Source organism: Pyricularia pennisetigena, chromosome 3, assembly GCF_004337985.1.
Source record: "Pyricularia pennisetigena strain Br36 chromosome 3, whole genome shotgun sequence".
NCBI classification, from domain to species: Eukaryota; Fungi; Ascomycota; class Sordariomycetes; order Magnaporthales; family Pyriculariaceae; genus Pyricularia; species Pyricularia pennisetigena.
The window spans coordinates 1,871,988-1,887,242 of record NC_043742.1 but is presented as its reverse complement, the minus strand read 5'-3'; the positions used below and the strand labels follow the sequence as shown (position 1 = coordinate 1,887,242).

The 15,255-nt window shown below is 52.6% G+C and overlaps 4 protein-coding genes across 4 annotated transcripts; 2 read left to right on the top strand and 2 right to left on the bottom strand.

Moving 5' to 3' along the window:
* Positions 1-231: 231 nt before the first annotated feature.
* On the top strand, positions 232-1,252 carry PpBr36_02415 (uncharacterized protein; the record flags this gene model as incomplete). The annotated part of the gene is made up of 2 exons (XM_029889597.1): positions 232-583; positions 693-1,252. The coding sequence occupies 2 exons, from the start codon at positions 232-234 to the stop codon at positions 1,250-1,252; spliced, it is 912 nt and encodes a 303-aa protein (XP_029754024.1).
* A 254-nt stretch (positions 1,253-1,506) lies between these two features.
* Positions 1,507-2,916, bottom strand: PpBr36_02414 (uncharacterized protein; the record flags this gene model as incomplete). Its single annotated transcript, XM_029889596.1, has 3 exons — positions 1,507-2,593; positions 2,672-2,760; positions 2,842-2,916. 3 exons carry the CDS (start codon positions 2,914-2,916, stop codon positions 1,507-1,509), a joined length of 1,251 nt encoding a protein of 416 aa, XP_029754025.1.
* A 627-nt stretch (positions 2,917-3,543) lies between these two features.
* On the top strand, positions 3,544-6,594 carry PpBr36_02413 (uncharacterized protein; the record flags this gene model as incomplete). The annotated part of the gene is made up of 1 exon (XM_029889595.1): positions 3,544-6,594. One exon carries the CDS (start codon positions 3,544-3,546, stop codon positions 6,592-6,594), a length of 3,051 nt encoding a protein of 1,016 aa, XP_029754026.1.
* A 1,598-nt stretch (positions 6,595-8,192) lies between these two features.
* PpBr36_02412 (uncharacterized protein) lies at positions 8,193-14,657 on the bottom strand (the record flags this gene model as incomplete). Its single annotated transcript, XM_029889594.1, has 7 exons — positions 8,193-9,984; positions 10,123-10,472; positions 12,471-13,245; positions 13,352-13,422; positions 13,521-13,907; positions 13,986-14,331; positions 14,404-14,657. 7 exons carry the CDS (start codon positions 14,655-14,657, stop codon positions 8,193-8,195), a joined length of 3,975 nt encoding a protein of 1,324 aa, XP_029754027.1.
* Between the last annotated feature and the right edge of the window lie 598 nt (positions 14,658-15,255).

Genomic DNA, 15,255 nt, shown 5'->3' with positions numbered 1-15,255 from the left:
ATCTTGACCTCCCCAGATCTGGCTTCCCGACTGGTTTCCCTTTTCTCCCGGTTGCGACTTTACACTGTTGTACAGTCATTACCTCAACAAAATCTTATTGCGCTTCTGTCTTCTCTTCTTGTCGCAGATATCCAGTTTCGTGAGCCATACCATCACTATTCGCTACATCGAAGCACACCTTATTTTCTCAGAGAGCTTGCTGTTATATCTGCTTCCCCACATAATCGCGCAATGGCCCCTGAGCTTCGCAAGCGCAAAGCTCTCGCGCAACCCGCGCCGCCTCCACCAGCGAAGAAGAAGACTTCGCCCAAGCCCAAGGCCGCAGAGCCCACCAAGGGGAAAAAGGTTACCACCCCGCCCAAGGAGACCCAGCCCGAAAAGTCGAAATCCCCTGTGAACGGCAAGGATTCAGTCAAGCCGGCAGCATCCACCCCTGCAAAGGTGGGCGATGTTGTCGACCTCGACGGCTTCGGGGGTGAGGTTGAGACACATGACGGCAAGAAGGTCACTCTGAAGCAGCTGGTCGATGAGAGCAAGGCCGGCGTTGTCCTCTTCACGTATCCCAAGGCGTTGACACCAGGATGTATGGCGCACTTATCCTGAAACCCCTCTTCCCCATAGGCGCATGGGTGCAATGGCGTCGCGGTGGACGTGGATCCAAGGCCAATAATACTGACATTCTGCGCGAACAGGCACCAAGCAAGCATGCCTTTTCCGCGACTCGTACGAGCCGCTAACTGCTGGCGGACTGGCCATCTATGGTCTCTCGGCTGACACTCCCAAGGAGAACGCCAAATTCAAGGAGAAGAAAGACCTACCATACGCGCTTCTGTGCGACCCCAAGGCGACGCTGCTCGCGGCTATCTCCCTCAAAAAGGGCCCAGGAAAAGCGGCTCGCGGAGTCTTTGTCATTGACAAGACCGGCAAGGTCCTTGCAGGTGAACTGGGCAGCCCGGATAAGACGCTCGATATAGTTAAGGGGCTGCTCGCTGAGACCAATGGCGCTGCGAAAGACGCAGTAGACAAAGTTGAAAAGGCCAAGGAGGTGGTAGAGGGAAAGAAAGACGGCGCAGGCAAGGGCGAGAGCGAGAAGAAGGAGGAGAAGAAGGCCGAGAAAGAGGAGATGGAGGCTGGCAATGAAAAGAAGGAGGCCGACGAGGAGAAGAAAGCCGAGAAGGAGGAGAAGGAGGAGAAGGAGGCCAAGGAGAAGATTGAGAAGGAGGCTGAAAAGGAGGCCGAGAAAAAGGATTGAGGCTGACGATCTGGAATTTTGGCGATTGGCACCCTCTGATTGACCAATTCCGCAGTAGTGTTTTGTATCATGGTGTAGGATGAGCGACGATAGTGGCTTTCGTTATGTAATGATATATACATCTTTATAGAAGTATTGCGAAACCACGTCGGAAAAAGGAAATATCATTTTAGCAAACGGTTCAGCCCAGTAACATATGTATCTCATTCTGCTGATAGATCGTCTACTAAATTACAGTCTAACCGCATCGTCGCTCACAACTCATCATGACCAGAGGCCATCACTGGCTTGTCTGGCCTTCCACTGTCCTTGTGCAGGTCCACGCCAATCTTTTGCCTATATTTCTCCCACACTGACCAGAACTCCTGTTCCATACCGCTGTCCATCTGGTCAGGAAGTACGACAGTGTACTCGACGTACAGGTTGCCGAACTCGATAGTGTGGTACACGCTGTCGATATCCTCGTGCCACTTGGGCATTCCCTCGCCCTGGACCATCTCTACGTGACCAGGCTGGACAACCTCGCCTCGCTTCCGGCCAATCTCGACGACGTGCCCGTCGAGATGTGTAATGTTGCGCTTCCAGTCGCCCATCCAGGCCTCGCGCAGTGAGATGACTTCCTTCCAGAACAGATCGTCGCCCTTGCGGCGGAAGAATACTCCGTCGACGTGGTCTGGGTTGTCCTCTTCCAGAGAGGGCGCCTTCTCCGTTAGTGTAACGACGAGGTCTCCAGCAACGTAATCCGGGCTCGCGTCTGCCTCGTTCTCAAAGACGACCTGAGAATCGCGCGCCGCGCCGCGCTGTATGTTGATCTGCACAGTGGTGGGCTTGCGCACGACCCTCGCGCCGCCGCACGCCTTGCACTTGTGCTTGATGGACTTGCCGCGGCCGCCGCAGGCGTCGCACTGCATTTGGACCTGCTGGTACATTCCAGGGGCGATCTGGTGGCGCTGGACGCGCACGCCGTGGCCGCCGCATGCGGAGCACTGATCGACGACGCCGTCGGCCGAGCCGCTGCCGTCGCACTCCTCGCAGATGTGCTGCCTCTCCCACTGGAACTCGGTGGCGCGGCCGTTGTAGAAGTCGCGCAGCGACACGGCCAGCTTGACCTCGACGTCGTGCCCGCGCCGCTGGCCAGAGTTGAAGTGCCCGCCGCCGCCAAAGAAGCGCGAGAACAGGTCAAAGGGGTCGTGGTGGTGCCCGCCGCCGCCGCCGCCCTGCTGGTGCTGCTTCAGACCCTCGTGGCCGTGCTGGTCGTAGATGCGACGTGTCTGCTTGTCGATGAGGGCCTCGTATGCCTCCGAGACCTGCACGAACTTGCCCTCTGCTGTGGAGTCGCCGCTGCGGAAAGGAAGAGAGAAGGTGTCAGAATCGCTTGGGCGGAAGAGTTGCATGTGGGCTTTTGTGCGCATGACTTACGGGTTCTTGTCCGGGTGGTACTTTTTGCTCAGTCGCCTATATGCGATCTTGATGGCCTTTTCGTCGGCATTTCTGTCGATTTCAAGAACCTGAGACGAGGACGAGAGGTGAGTATATAAGCGCCCTGGGTGGCTCAGCCATTGGTCATATATAGATGGGTTGGTGGTTACCTTGTAATAATCCTCGGCCGCAAAGCCCAGTTGGACTAGCGAGAAAAGCAGCCAGACTGCCCTTGATAACAACATGGTACCAGAGGTTGACTGCTCCTTTGGGTTGCGCTATGTATACCGGGCTTCTGACCTTGCCAGAAATAATGCAAAAGAGTAAAAGAGAGAGAGAGAGAGAAAAAAAAAAAAAAAAAAAAAAAAAAAAAAATTGTCAAGCAGGGAAATTTGGACTTGACCAGAATCTATTTTTGAATCAAAGAGAGACAGGAGACGAGCGAGAGAAGAGGGTGCGCACTTGGAAAACAAGATAGCAAACAGCGGGGACAAGTTGACATATAACAAACAGTTGCCCTCAATCTGTCATCAAAAAATAATATGGGAATTCCCTTCCAGCCAAAATACCAGCGTGTCGTGTCAAGGTCCGCCCCAGCTAGATGGAGTTACCGTATGCGGACTAGCGCAGAACGGGAGAGGCGCCAGTGGGGGCGTCTTCTCTGTAGCCTTGGCAGCCATGGAACCCGAACCCTGGTCGTACCTGGCTAATGTCGACATGGATGAGACAAGATAATAAGCTTTCAAACTTTCCTTCCTTCAACCTCATAAGTACCTGGGGGTACTTCTGTCGTTGCCAGGGTTCATTACCGACTCATCCTCCCCCAACGCGGCAGCTGCGATAACGACATAGCAGACATAGCTGCAGTAATAATGCCTTCCAATAAAAAATATGCCTTCATTCCCATGCAGGACGACGAGGTCGGGCCTCAAAAAGTGAAGAAGTCTTCCAAGGACCGCCGCGACAAGAAGAAAGACTCGTCCTCGTCGCGTCACTCCAGATCTCACCGCCGAAGCCGCTCCCGATCACCCGCCCGTGAGTCGTCATCCAAGCACTACAGAAGCCGCGCCAAAGACAGTCGTCGCGATTATGATCGGCAGAGCAGCAGAAGGGACGACAAGGAGGACCGGTGGGCCGATGATGAGCCCCTCACGGACGACGAAGCCGACGAGCCCGAGTTTGAGCAGTCTGCTTCTAAACGTGTCAAACTCAGTCATGGAGACGATGCGGAAGATGCAGATCTGTCCGATGGCGCACGAGAGGAGCTACAAGCGCAACGAGACCGCGCAGAGAGGGAGGCCTTCTCGAATCGGCTGAAGGAGAGAGACGATGGGAGGTCCAAAAAGGGCGGCAAGGAGGACCTTGCTACCTCACTTAGGCGATCACTTGCGGACGATGCCAAGGGGAGGAGTGAAGCTGTCGCCGATCTCCGAGAAAGGTCACGTCAGGAGTACTTCAAAAAGCGTGAAACAGAAAAGATCGCCTTGTTTCGCAAACAGGTTGCCGAGGAGACAGCTGAACTCCGAAGCGGCGTGCCGTTATCTGAGAAGGAAAAGGCAGAGTTTGCTGAGAACAGAAAATTACTGGCCCTCATTGAGGAGAGGTTACGCATCGACGATCACCGTGATGGATATTACATGCCCGAAGACTACATCACGGAGAAGGGGAAAATCGACAGAAAGAAAAAGGAGGATGCTCTGTACAAGCGTTACGTGGAAAAAGACGAGTACGGACAGGAGAAGTTTGTTACCGAACATGAGGAGTGGGAGAGGGAACAGGCTGCAAAGGCCAAGGCTCAAATCAAGGTAGCCGAGAGGGACGAGGCGGGTTACGACTATGTCATGGATGAGGACCAGTATATCCAATGGACAAGAGATACTCGCCTACCCGGTGAGGGGAAGGTTTTGACTGGGGAGCAGCTGTATCTGCAGGCCCAGATCGATGCTGCAGAGAAGAGACAGCTTTCCATGCAGGAGACTCGAAAGAGCCTGCCCATCTACGTCTATCGAGAAGAGTTCCTTGCTGCGCTCGAGCAGTACCAAATTTTGGTCATTGTTGGTGAGACTGGAAGTGGAAAAACGACCCAATTACCGCAGTATCTTCACGAGGCTGGCTACACCAAAGACGGCATGAAGGTCGGTTGCACTCAGCCACGACGTGTCGCAGCAATGAGTGTGGCAGCCCGTGTAGCCGATGAAATGGGGGTCAAGGTTGGAAACGAGGTTGGTTACTCGATCCGTTTCGAGGACAACACCAGCGACAAAACCATTTTAAAATACATGACGGACGGTATGCTGCTCCGAGAGTTCATGACGGAACCAGATCTGTCAAGCTATTCGGCCCTGATGATTGACGAGGCGCACGAACGGACGGTTCATACCGATATATTGCTTGCGCTCGTCAAGGATCTTGCACGGGAGCGCAAGGACCTCAAGCTTCTGATTTCCTCTGCTACTATGAACGCAGAGAAGTTTGCTTCATATTTCGACGATGCGCCCATCTTCAACATTCCCGGTCGGAGATACCCTGTCGACATATACTATACACCAGCACCCGAAGCCAACTACTTGTCAGCAGCCATTACCACCGTCTTCCAGATCCATACTACGCAGCCGAAGGGAGACATCCTCATTTTCCTCACAGGTCAGGACGAGATTGAGGCCGCAGAAATGCAAATCACCGAAACTGCAAGGAAGCTGGGAAGTCGTGTCAAGGAGCTTGTCATTTGTCCTATTTATGCAAACCTGCCATCAGAACTGCAATCCAAGATTTTCGAGCCTACGCCTGAAAACGCGAGGAAAGTCGTCCTGGCTACAAACATTGCCGAGACCAGTTTGACAATCGATGGGATTGTCTATGTCATTGACCCAGGCTACGTCAAAGAGAATGTCTACAATCCTGCCACAGGAATGTCGAACTTGGTGGTTGTTCCCTGCTCGAGGGCGTCGGCAAACCAAAGGAGTGGTCGTGCCGGTCGAGTTGGGCCCGGAAAGTGCTTCAGGCTGTACACGAAATACGCATATATGAACGAAATGGAAGAGTCGACGACGCCTGAGATCCAGCGCACAAACCTAAATGGTGTGGTGCTACAACTCAAGTCTCTCGGCATCAACGAGCTCCTTGATTTCGAGTTTATGGATCCGCCCCCAACAGAAGCCCTCATTGGCGCCCTGAACCAGTTATTCGCGCTGCAGGGCTTAAATCACAAAGGCGAGCTGACAAAACTTGGTCGACAAATGGCCGAGTTCCCCACGGATCCCATGTTGGCCAAAGCCGTCCTGGCAGCAGATAAAGAGGGGTGTGTGGAGGAGGTCCTCTCGATAGTCGCCATGTTGAGCGAAGCATCGGCCCTATTTTTCCGACCCAAGGACAAGCAGGTGCATGCAGACGCTGCTCGTGGTCGATTCACTGTCAAAGAGGGTGGCGATCACATTACATTACTCAACATCTGGAACCAGTGGCTAGACAGCGACTATTCGCCCATTTGGTCCAAGGAGAATTTCCTACAGCAGCGGTCGCTAACACGGGCTCGGGATGTGCGGGAACAGCTCAGCAAGCTGTGCGAGCGTGTTGAGGTAACGCTATCAACGTGTGGCGGTATCTCCAACATGATACCGATCAAGCGTGCCATCACTGCGGGCTTCTTCCCGAACGCAGCACGCATGCAGCGCAGCGGAGACAGCTACCGGACGGTCAAGAACAACACGACGGTCTACATACATCCCAGCTCGGTAATGATGCAGGAGGACCCGCCGCCTCGCATGGTAATCTACTACGAGCTAGTACAGACCACCAAGGAGTACATGCGGTCTTGCATGCCCATCGAACCGAAATGGCTTGCCGAGTTGGCACCGCACTTCCACAAGGCCAAGGACATTGCAGCCTTGGAAGAAAAGAAGCTGCCCAAGGACCGCAAAAGGTGATTTGGCATTACTTCTTTTATATTTAGGGGACCACAGCCGTACAAGTGCCAGGTAGTTTCTTAATGAAACCGTACTTACTCCGGAATGGGTCTTTGTGGGCCGACGACGTTGCGTTTGGAATTTCGTCCTTTTTTTTTTTTTGGCCTCTGGTCGGCCTTGATTATCGGTCCCTCTTACAACATGTGCAGATAGCTGCTCTGGCGGACAACTGAACATCCGGACGGACCCTTGTTGCCTGCCCAACCTGCCACATACGGCAGGACGGTACCTAGATTCCTCATTACTCCTAAACTACTCACATCTCTTTCCATTATGGATGGAGAATCGCCATGATCCCACCGCCTTGATCAGGTCTCTATTTTACACTCTGCGATCATTCCGCAGTACGATACTGGGTCACGAAGCTTTGTTATGCTGCAGCAGGAACAGCAGCAGCTTGAACAGCATTGACTCACATCAACTTCTGCCTCGCGGAGGGAGCTGATTTCAACTTTTTATATTGGCGACGATGCAAGCTGTGTCGGGAGCTCCGAGTTCGGGACGATGTAGCTGTACAGCCCCGCAAAGGCGCTGCGTCAGTAAATACGAAGAATCTCTCAGGCTTGGCAGGGTCAAAGGGCCGGCCTGGGTGGATATGCCCCTAGACGGCGATATTGATGATTTTCAAAATTGTTCACGGGTTGATTATGGCCTGCTTGGGTGGTATCGCTCTTACTTTTGCTCATGCTCTCGTCGAGTCATGGCTGGGAACTAGTGACAGAGCTTTGCGGGCTTTCCAGTTAATACAGCGATGAATGTTATGCTCATGCTGGGTTCCTGCGGCATGCTACTTCAATACTTGGTTTTGGTCGTATATGGGATATAATGGGCACCGATGAAGATGGGCAAGATGGAGAAAGAAATATTGTGATAAAACTCATGTATAAGTGATGCATCGCATCATAGAAGTAAGATATAGCTAAGTCGACGTCAACGCAAGTCCCGTCAGTAAGCCACCCAGTTTATAGAACTTAATATGACGTACCCCTTTCTCCTAATCATAAAGGCCAAAAGTCCATGGCATGCTGATTGTATATAATCAGCAGACCAGACAAAAGGAAAAATACATCCAGCTATCCAGGGGACACAAAAACAAAAACATACAACACCGAGGATTCCCCAGTGGTCACCCACCTGAGTACTAGTTCGGCCCTCACTGGTTTGACTAGGGGAGAGCGGACGGGATCCCGTATATTCCAGTGGGTATGGTCGTATGTACTAGCCCACTCCTGGGAAGCGGTTTATGAATTAAAAACAAGCATGCTGATAGTCGGCTGTCTTTTTGAGCATCGCCCGAAATTTAGTATAGGGCCAAACAGACTTGGTTGTAATTTGGGGAAATGAAACCTCAAAACAACCGTATATTCAATATAAGAACATTGTGTGAGTCAAAATTTGGAACCTCGACATATAATCGTGGAGGTCACCTCAACCAGTCCTACAAACATACTCCCCGACCTTACGCTTGTATGCGGAAAAACAAATGAACTATAGTCTAAAAAGTTAAATAAGATGCAAGGAATCGCTTTGTCCAAATGCTAATACGACCTAGTGAGCAGTTACGAGTCTGAATACAAGAATAATGGTACATGGTCACACCCTCCTGGAGACCAGCCGCAGTCCACCTCCAGCTGCGTTCTCCATGCTATGATCTGAGCCTCCCGCACCACGTCGCGGCGGAAAGCGTGCCACTGCTCCAAGAGCTCGTAGTAACCCAGTGCTGACCCAAAGTCCTTTAGCTTGACGCACTCGTGGATAGCATCCAGTATAGTCTGCTCGGCAACCGACGAGGCGCTGTGTACTTCTTCGTCCGCATCGTCCGAGCCGCCAAAGTCCAACCGACTGCTGCTCGCTTCCGTCAACCTTTCGTCGTAGCCCCCTCCGTCCGGACTGGGGAGGTGGAAGCCCAGCAGCTTCACCATGTTTGCGGCAAGCTGCTCCGGGCTCATGCGTTTGAGGTTCATGGCTTTGCACTCTCGAAAGAGGTAGATTTCGTAGACCGAGAGGGCATCGAGCGTGCGGGGGTGTCCATCCCCAAATCGGTGGCTCCACATGGCTGCCATCTTCTGCAGGCCTTGGCCGTGCTGGTAAGCCATAAAGTCGTCGGAACCCTCGGGGTACATCAGGAGGAGGAGCCACGTCAGGTACGAAGCCTCGCGTGACGGCACGAGCTCCAGCACCTTGGTCGTCAGCCAGCTGTAGCTTTCAGTCACGATTTCGTCGATGGCCAGCCCGTCGGCTTCGGGCTTCCCGATGATCTCTATCAAGTGGGCCAGAATCCTGCGCGTTGGGTGATGCTCAGACGGCACCCAGACGACGGCCAGCCGATAACCTTGCTCCATGACCACCTTGAAGAAGTCGGGAAAGTCCTTATGAAACAACCGAAATATCCTCAGCATGCCCACCATGGCCACCGGTCCGGGGCCGGGACCCCATTGGCCTCCTGAATCATACTTGCCTCGCATCAGCGGCTCTATCTGCGCCGAAGTCTGCCGCATAATCTTGCCCGCCGTTTTCAATTCCCCCGCGGCCATCAAGGTGGGGATCTTGCGCGCCGACGTAAGAAAAGTATCCAATTTATCCCAGCCGTCACCAAGTATGGTGATGCGGCTTTGGCCGCTGCATGTACTCTCGACACAGTCGTAGATTATATCGCGCGTCAGCTGGTCACCTTGCTGCGAGACATGAAGTGCGGTTGGCGATGGCAAGTAAGCCCGGGAATATCTGTCGTATGGCATCATTTGTGACGCAAAGTACTGCTTCACGATTGGCTGCGCATTTTCTACATGAAACGTTGTATTGTCGTGGTAAGGAATTTCATTAGAGACAGGCCTCTCGACGGATGGTGACCATGTGTGATGGTGCTCGGCAGGTGAAGTGACAGTTTTTGCGTGCGTCTGAGAGGGCCAATATTGAGTCTCGATGGCCGGCGAGTATATTGCGAGGCCAGTGTCACTGCTACCAGCAGTGGATACTGGCAGCGGCGGTACAGGATTAGTTGTTTCCCAGGCCGTTTCCTGGAGGGTTGGCCCTTTGTTCCCTGTAGACATGTTGGATAAGCTGGAATGACTCGGGCTGAAAGGATTCGTTTGCTTAGGAGGCGATCCGTCCTTGGGCTGTGTTGTGAAAGTCTCAATATCCCCCGGGCTCATGATCCCCTGAAATTGAGGTACGATGGGTCCGTAAACAGGCTTAGAATCGAACTGCGGTGATGAGTTTGGTTGTCTCTTCTCCAGTAGTGAAGGGTTAATGGGCTCTATTGGTCCCTTTGGTTCCGCGGGTGGCCTCAGTTTCTTGGATGCGTTCTTGTGCATGCCCCACTGGGACAAGCGAGTCTTATACATTTTGGGTCTAGAGAAATCAGCGTGGTGGCGTCAATATAAAAAACCGGATAGGTCTTGTATCGCCCGCGAGGCATTTGCGCTCGTATAGGCAAGGCCAGCTCGGCAAAACGAACATGCAGTTAATAGGTCGGGTTTTGTGACTTACGTTGCGCTGAAGCCGTGCTTGGTCTTGAGCGTTTGGATGACGGTATTAAGGGTTTGATTGCGGACTATGTACTCATGTATGATGATATCCTTGTACATTTCCCAGTCGCTCTTTTTGAGTGAACGGTGGACCGTCTCGCCTGTCTGGGCATCACGATAGCTGAGACCGAGAGACTCGGTCTTAGGTCTTTTGGGAGGATCATGACGGGCAGAGATCATCTGAGCCTGAAAGGAAGACTCTCTGGATTGCGGCGTTGACACAGAGCTACTGTTCGAGGGCTCCATCCCAAGAGCAGCTACGCCTTGGCCGGCGTTTGCAGCCGACACATTGTGCGAAGTTTCCATCCAGTTCTGATAAACGGTTGAAGATGCACAATACGCTGTGGGCAGTACCGAGCTGCTCCCCGTCACGCATTACATGGTGTTGAACCAGTCCAGTAATGCGGGCAAACCATTTGCCGAAATTTCCCAGGGTGTGGGAACGACCCGAGTTGATTCGTTGATAGGGCTTTGGGTTGTAGAACACACGCCTAGACCCAGTATAAGAGAAAGAGAAGCAAACTTAGGCCAGAGCCAAGTTTGCCCGGTGGAGCAGTCGCCCAAAGAACTCGCCCGAGGTCGAGTCGTCGGCGATGAAAAGTGCGAGCGATAATGGATGGAGAGGGAGTCGACGGATCGGTGTTTAATTCCGGAGTCTATCTCCGGTGCTCCCGGAAGCGTGAGGGGAGGCGGGCCGCTTGAAGCGAGTGGACTTTAGCTTGTTTTTGTTTTCTCTCTCTTAGTATTGTTCTTGTCGGCAGGCATTGTCAGAATTTGATCCCGTGCCCAATTGACCCCTCTCTGAAAACTGACGTTTTCCCTGTCTTGCATTTATATCAGCAATCCCAGGAGCAAATGATCCTATTCTCGTCCCTTTGGCTGCCGCGGGCCGTTCTAACTATGCTTCTATCCAACGATAAGCTTCTAGATTATTCGACCGAATCCAACGGTCGTCGCAGAATCGCAACTGGACCCGGCAGTTGCAGCAAAATATTGGCGCTAGCATGCTTGATATTTCAGCCGCACTGCAGTATTCCGAAAGCTAAACGGACAAACTAGCCTTGCCAGGCTGTGTGTGTGCTACGTGCCCCATATCAATCAATATTTGGGACCCATGCGGCGTTTGTAATATGACCCAACCCAAGATAGGATTATACTTCGTAAGAGTTGTCGATCTGCGAGAGAGGAACAGATGATGACGGCACAGACAAGAACCACTTTAGGTCTAGTTATCTGTCGGCGTAGGCGCAAGTTTTTAGTACCTGAGCGACAAACAGTCCTTGTTGATCAGTATCAAAGGGATTAATTAGCAACTGCTGTATGCGGCAAAGCGGATTAACAACGGCTCCGGTCATTCAGCGCCCGCACAGTCTGCCAGGTACAATTACTGCTTGCACCACTAGCGTAGTGGAGTGGTGCTGGATCTACAAAGCTGGCACATGGTTAGTCCCAGGGGAAAAAAAAAAGGTAGATACAGTGGGTAACATGGTGGTCTGGCTGTGGAGCCCTTGTAGGCGCGCATTAGCGCAGTGTTAATCGAATTTCTGAATTCAGCCGTCGGACATGCAAAGAAGGAGATGTGGGTGTGCGGACGCCTTGACGTATATTTTGTTAGTCTGTGGGACTGCAAAGTAAATTTCCAGTTTGCTCTAGAACATAATGTCTTCAATGCTTAGCTTACATGCAGCTGTCTACATCGAAAGGGCACACTATGCTGGTGGTGGGGGTAAGAAAGGGGAGAAACTCAATAGTATCACTATATAAGCCCAAAATAAAGTACCCCCACCATCAAGCGGCTTCGATAGCTCAGTGGTAGAGCGAGAGATTGCAGTGCAATCGCAACTATCTCTAGGTCACGTGTTCGAACCACGTTCGGAGCTTCTTTTTGGCAGCTTGTGCAGTTGCAACCCGCCCTGTTGTGATTTGATTCTTTTTGCAACCCGCTATTAATTTTACAACTGCCTGCGTGACCATCAACAAGCAAGCGAGCAACAATTTTCAAGACAACACCAACTTTGGTCAAGAGATCTATATTAGTAGTCAACCATAATGAAATATGTGCGACGAAATGTTTCAGAGATGGGAAGGGAGTTGCATCCCACGATACAAAAGAAAGGCAGATGAGGTCCCCCAAGCAATGCAGCAGAACCGTAACGCATGCGTAAGAAACTCTGGCTAGAGACCAAATAAAACGCCGACCAAGAACAAAAGAACTCAACAGCTTCTAAACCCTAACTATCATCAAGTAGTCACTCAAACGCGGAACCGCCTGACGCGCGAGATGGGTGCCGGCGCGGGCGTTGACTCTACGCTCTCCGCGGTCTTGGTGGCCCAGTACTGTTTGAGCGCCGACTCGACACCCTCGGGGTCCGGGTACGGGTTCGCGGCCGCGAGGGACCGGATTTTGCTCTCAACGGCCTCCGGGGCGAAGCTGCCGGTGCGGGCGCTCATTTCGTCCATGTTGTACGGCTGGGCCCTCCACTCAGGCTCCATAGGGTCGACGAAGCGGCCGCCGTCGTCGTAGCCGAAATCCGGCAGCGACGTGACGTTGAAGACGGCCATCATGTCGTTGTCCTCGTGTACCAGGTTGTGGCAGTGGAACATGTAGACGCCGTCCCAGGGCGCGTAGTGCGCCTCGACGAGGACCCGTTCGTTCCTGGCCAGCCACACAACGTCCTTGAGGCCCTTTGACTCGTACGGCTCCACGACGCCGTTGCGCCGTCCGCCGCGGCGGCTCAGGATCCTGAAGTCGACCAGGTGCATGTGGATGGGGTGCGTCCAGCCGCCCGAGACGTTCTCGAGCTCCCAGATCTCGACGGTGCCGCGCGGGACGTTGGCCAGCACGCGGTTGTTGACGTCGGAAAATCCCACGCCGTTGATTAGCCACTGCGACCTGCTACGGTGGAACCGGAAGCTGTGGTCGATGCCGTTGCCGCCCGAGGGGAAGTCGACGGCGCGAAGGCGCGAGGGGACCTCGGATGTATCCGGCTCCGCGAGCGTGCTGGCTACGTTGATCTTCATGACCTGTCCCGTCTTTTCATAGTTTCTGTCCGTGCCCAGGTTGTCGACGTCCGCAATGTTGCGACTGGTGGAAGGGCGCGGGATGGTTAATTAGCGTGTGACCTTGGGTTTATATTTCAGTTGCTTCTTTGCCCGATCGGCGGGATGCATTCTGGGCCGAATTGACTTACATCTCGATCGACTGTCCGGCAAATTGAGAAAAGTCAAAGACAATCTCGTAGCGCTCTCCTGATGAAACATACTGAGATGAGACGGGAGGTTAGTATCAACAGGTTTTCAATTCGGCTTGACAACCGCTCTCAATATTCCCGTGGGATATTGAAGCAACTCATGACTTACAATTTTGTTGGTAGTAACCGGCTCGGTGAACAGTCCACTGTCACTCGCAATGACTTGGAAGTCGAGCCTTGAGTTGAGATCCTCGGTCTTGGTAAAGTACAGGGCAAAAGACCTCGATATGGCCGCGTTCACAAATCGCAACCGGTACTTTCTGGGCTCCACGTCGAAAAATGGCCAAGGCTGCCCGTTGACGTGGATCACGTCACCCCACAGGCTATCGGTCTCATTTGCTGGCGAATAGAGCGTGCCGTCGTTGTTGTACTGCTTGGAGGCCAGCATCAGGGGGATGTCGAACTTGCCATACCCGCTTGGCAGGTTTAGCGCATCTTCTGCTGGGTCGGTGATCAGATAGATGCCGGCTTGACCGAAGTAGGCGTTCTCAGCAGTCTAATAGTTTCCGATCAAACGTCAGTGCGGGCTCCGTCAACGGCCATTCAGACCCATAAAGAAAGTCTCATGTCTCACCTTGTGCATAGCATGATCGTGGTACCACAACATGCGGGCTTCCTGGGTGTTGGGGTAGTAGTAGTCCTTGTACTGGCCAGGGAACGTCAAATCCTCTGCCCAACCATCCCACGGAGCACGGGAGTACGACCCGTGGAGGTGAACGGCGTTCTCCTGGTCGGCGTTGTTGGCGAAGCGCATGACGGTCTCGGTGCCCCGCTGTACGATGATGGTCGGCCCAGGAGACATGCCATTATATCCGACAAGCCGGGTCGGGCCCAGGTCTGGGTAAATTTGCTGGTTGAAGGGCCTGATCTCCACCTCGTAGTAGTGCATCTGTCTGCCGGTGGTCGGGTTGGTGAGATTTCTACGAACGCATGTTAGAGCTTGTGTTCTGTTCGTGTTCTATTACTCTGGAGAGGGATATTAGGAAACTCACCGCTTAGGCTCGAGAATAGGTGGGATCGGCAGAGCCACTGAGTACAGGGGTTTATACTCGGGGCTCACCCAGTTCCCTCGAGTGGTGATGGTATCGTTGGGGTCATCCTCGACGACGAGGTCCTTGGCCACCTGCTCGGTGTTTGAGATATTGTAGACATAACCCGGCCAGTCTTGCACCACAGTCACCTCCTGGCTCACGGCAATAATGCCGCAGAACTGGAGGAACTGCACAACCTTTCCAGCGAAAAACATTGTAGATCTTAAGAGCGAGTGTATGATGGGAGAAAAAAAGGATTATATCTACACGATAATCAAGCAAAAAAAAAAGAAAAGAAAAAAAAGAAGGACGACCTAGAATAACGAGTGACTAGGTGAGCCGGCAAAGAAAAAGAGTGTCGAGGCTGGACCACCTGAAGATAGGTGGGAAAGCCGATCCGTGGGATGAAGGGATGAAGAAGACGTGAACAAAAGGAAAAGGCCGGCGAGGTCTGTGACCCTTTTATAAGTAGGATAAAGCGGTGGAAGACATGGCGCCAAACTAGACAAGAAAGAAACTACACCCCCTCCCTCGAAATCGTGATTTACACTTGTTTTGCGATCCCCATTTGCCACACACATCTTTGTTTTCCACGGCCTTATTTTTCTTAGGCCTACACGAGCTGAATAATAACGGCATAGAATTAACATTTTGTATCCACGGTGTGACTGACAGTATACATAGGCTCGAGATCGGATCGACGAGGTTCTTGATGAGTTATTTGCTGGTTAAAGCCCAAGGGTCCAAAAAGATGCCGACATGGTCAGCATGCATGGCAAAAACACTCAGCTCATGGTCAGAATTAGAAACCGT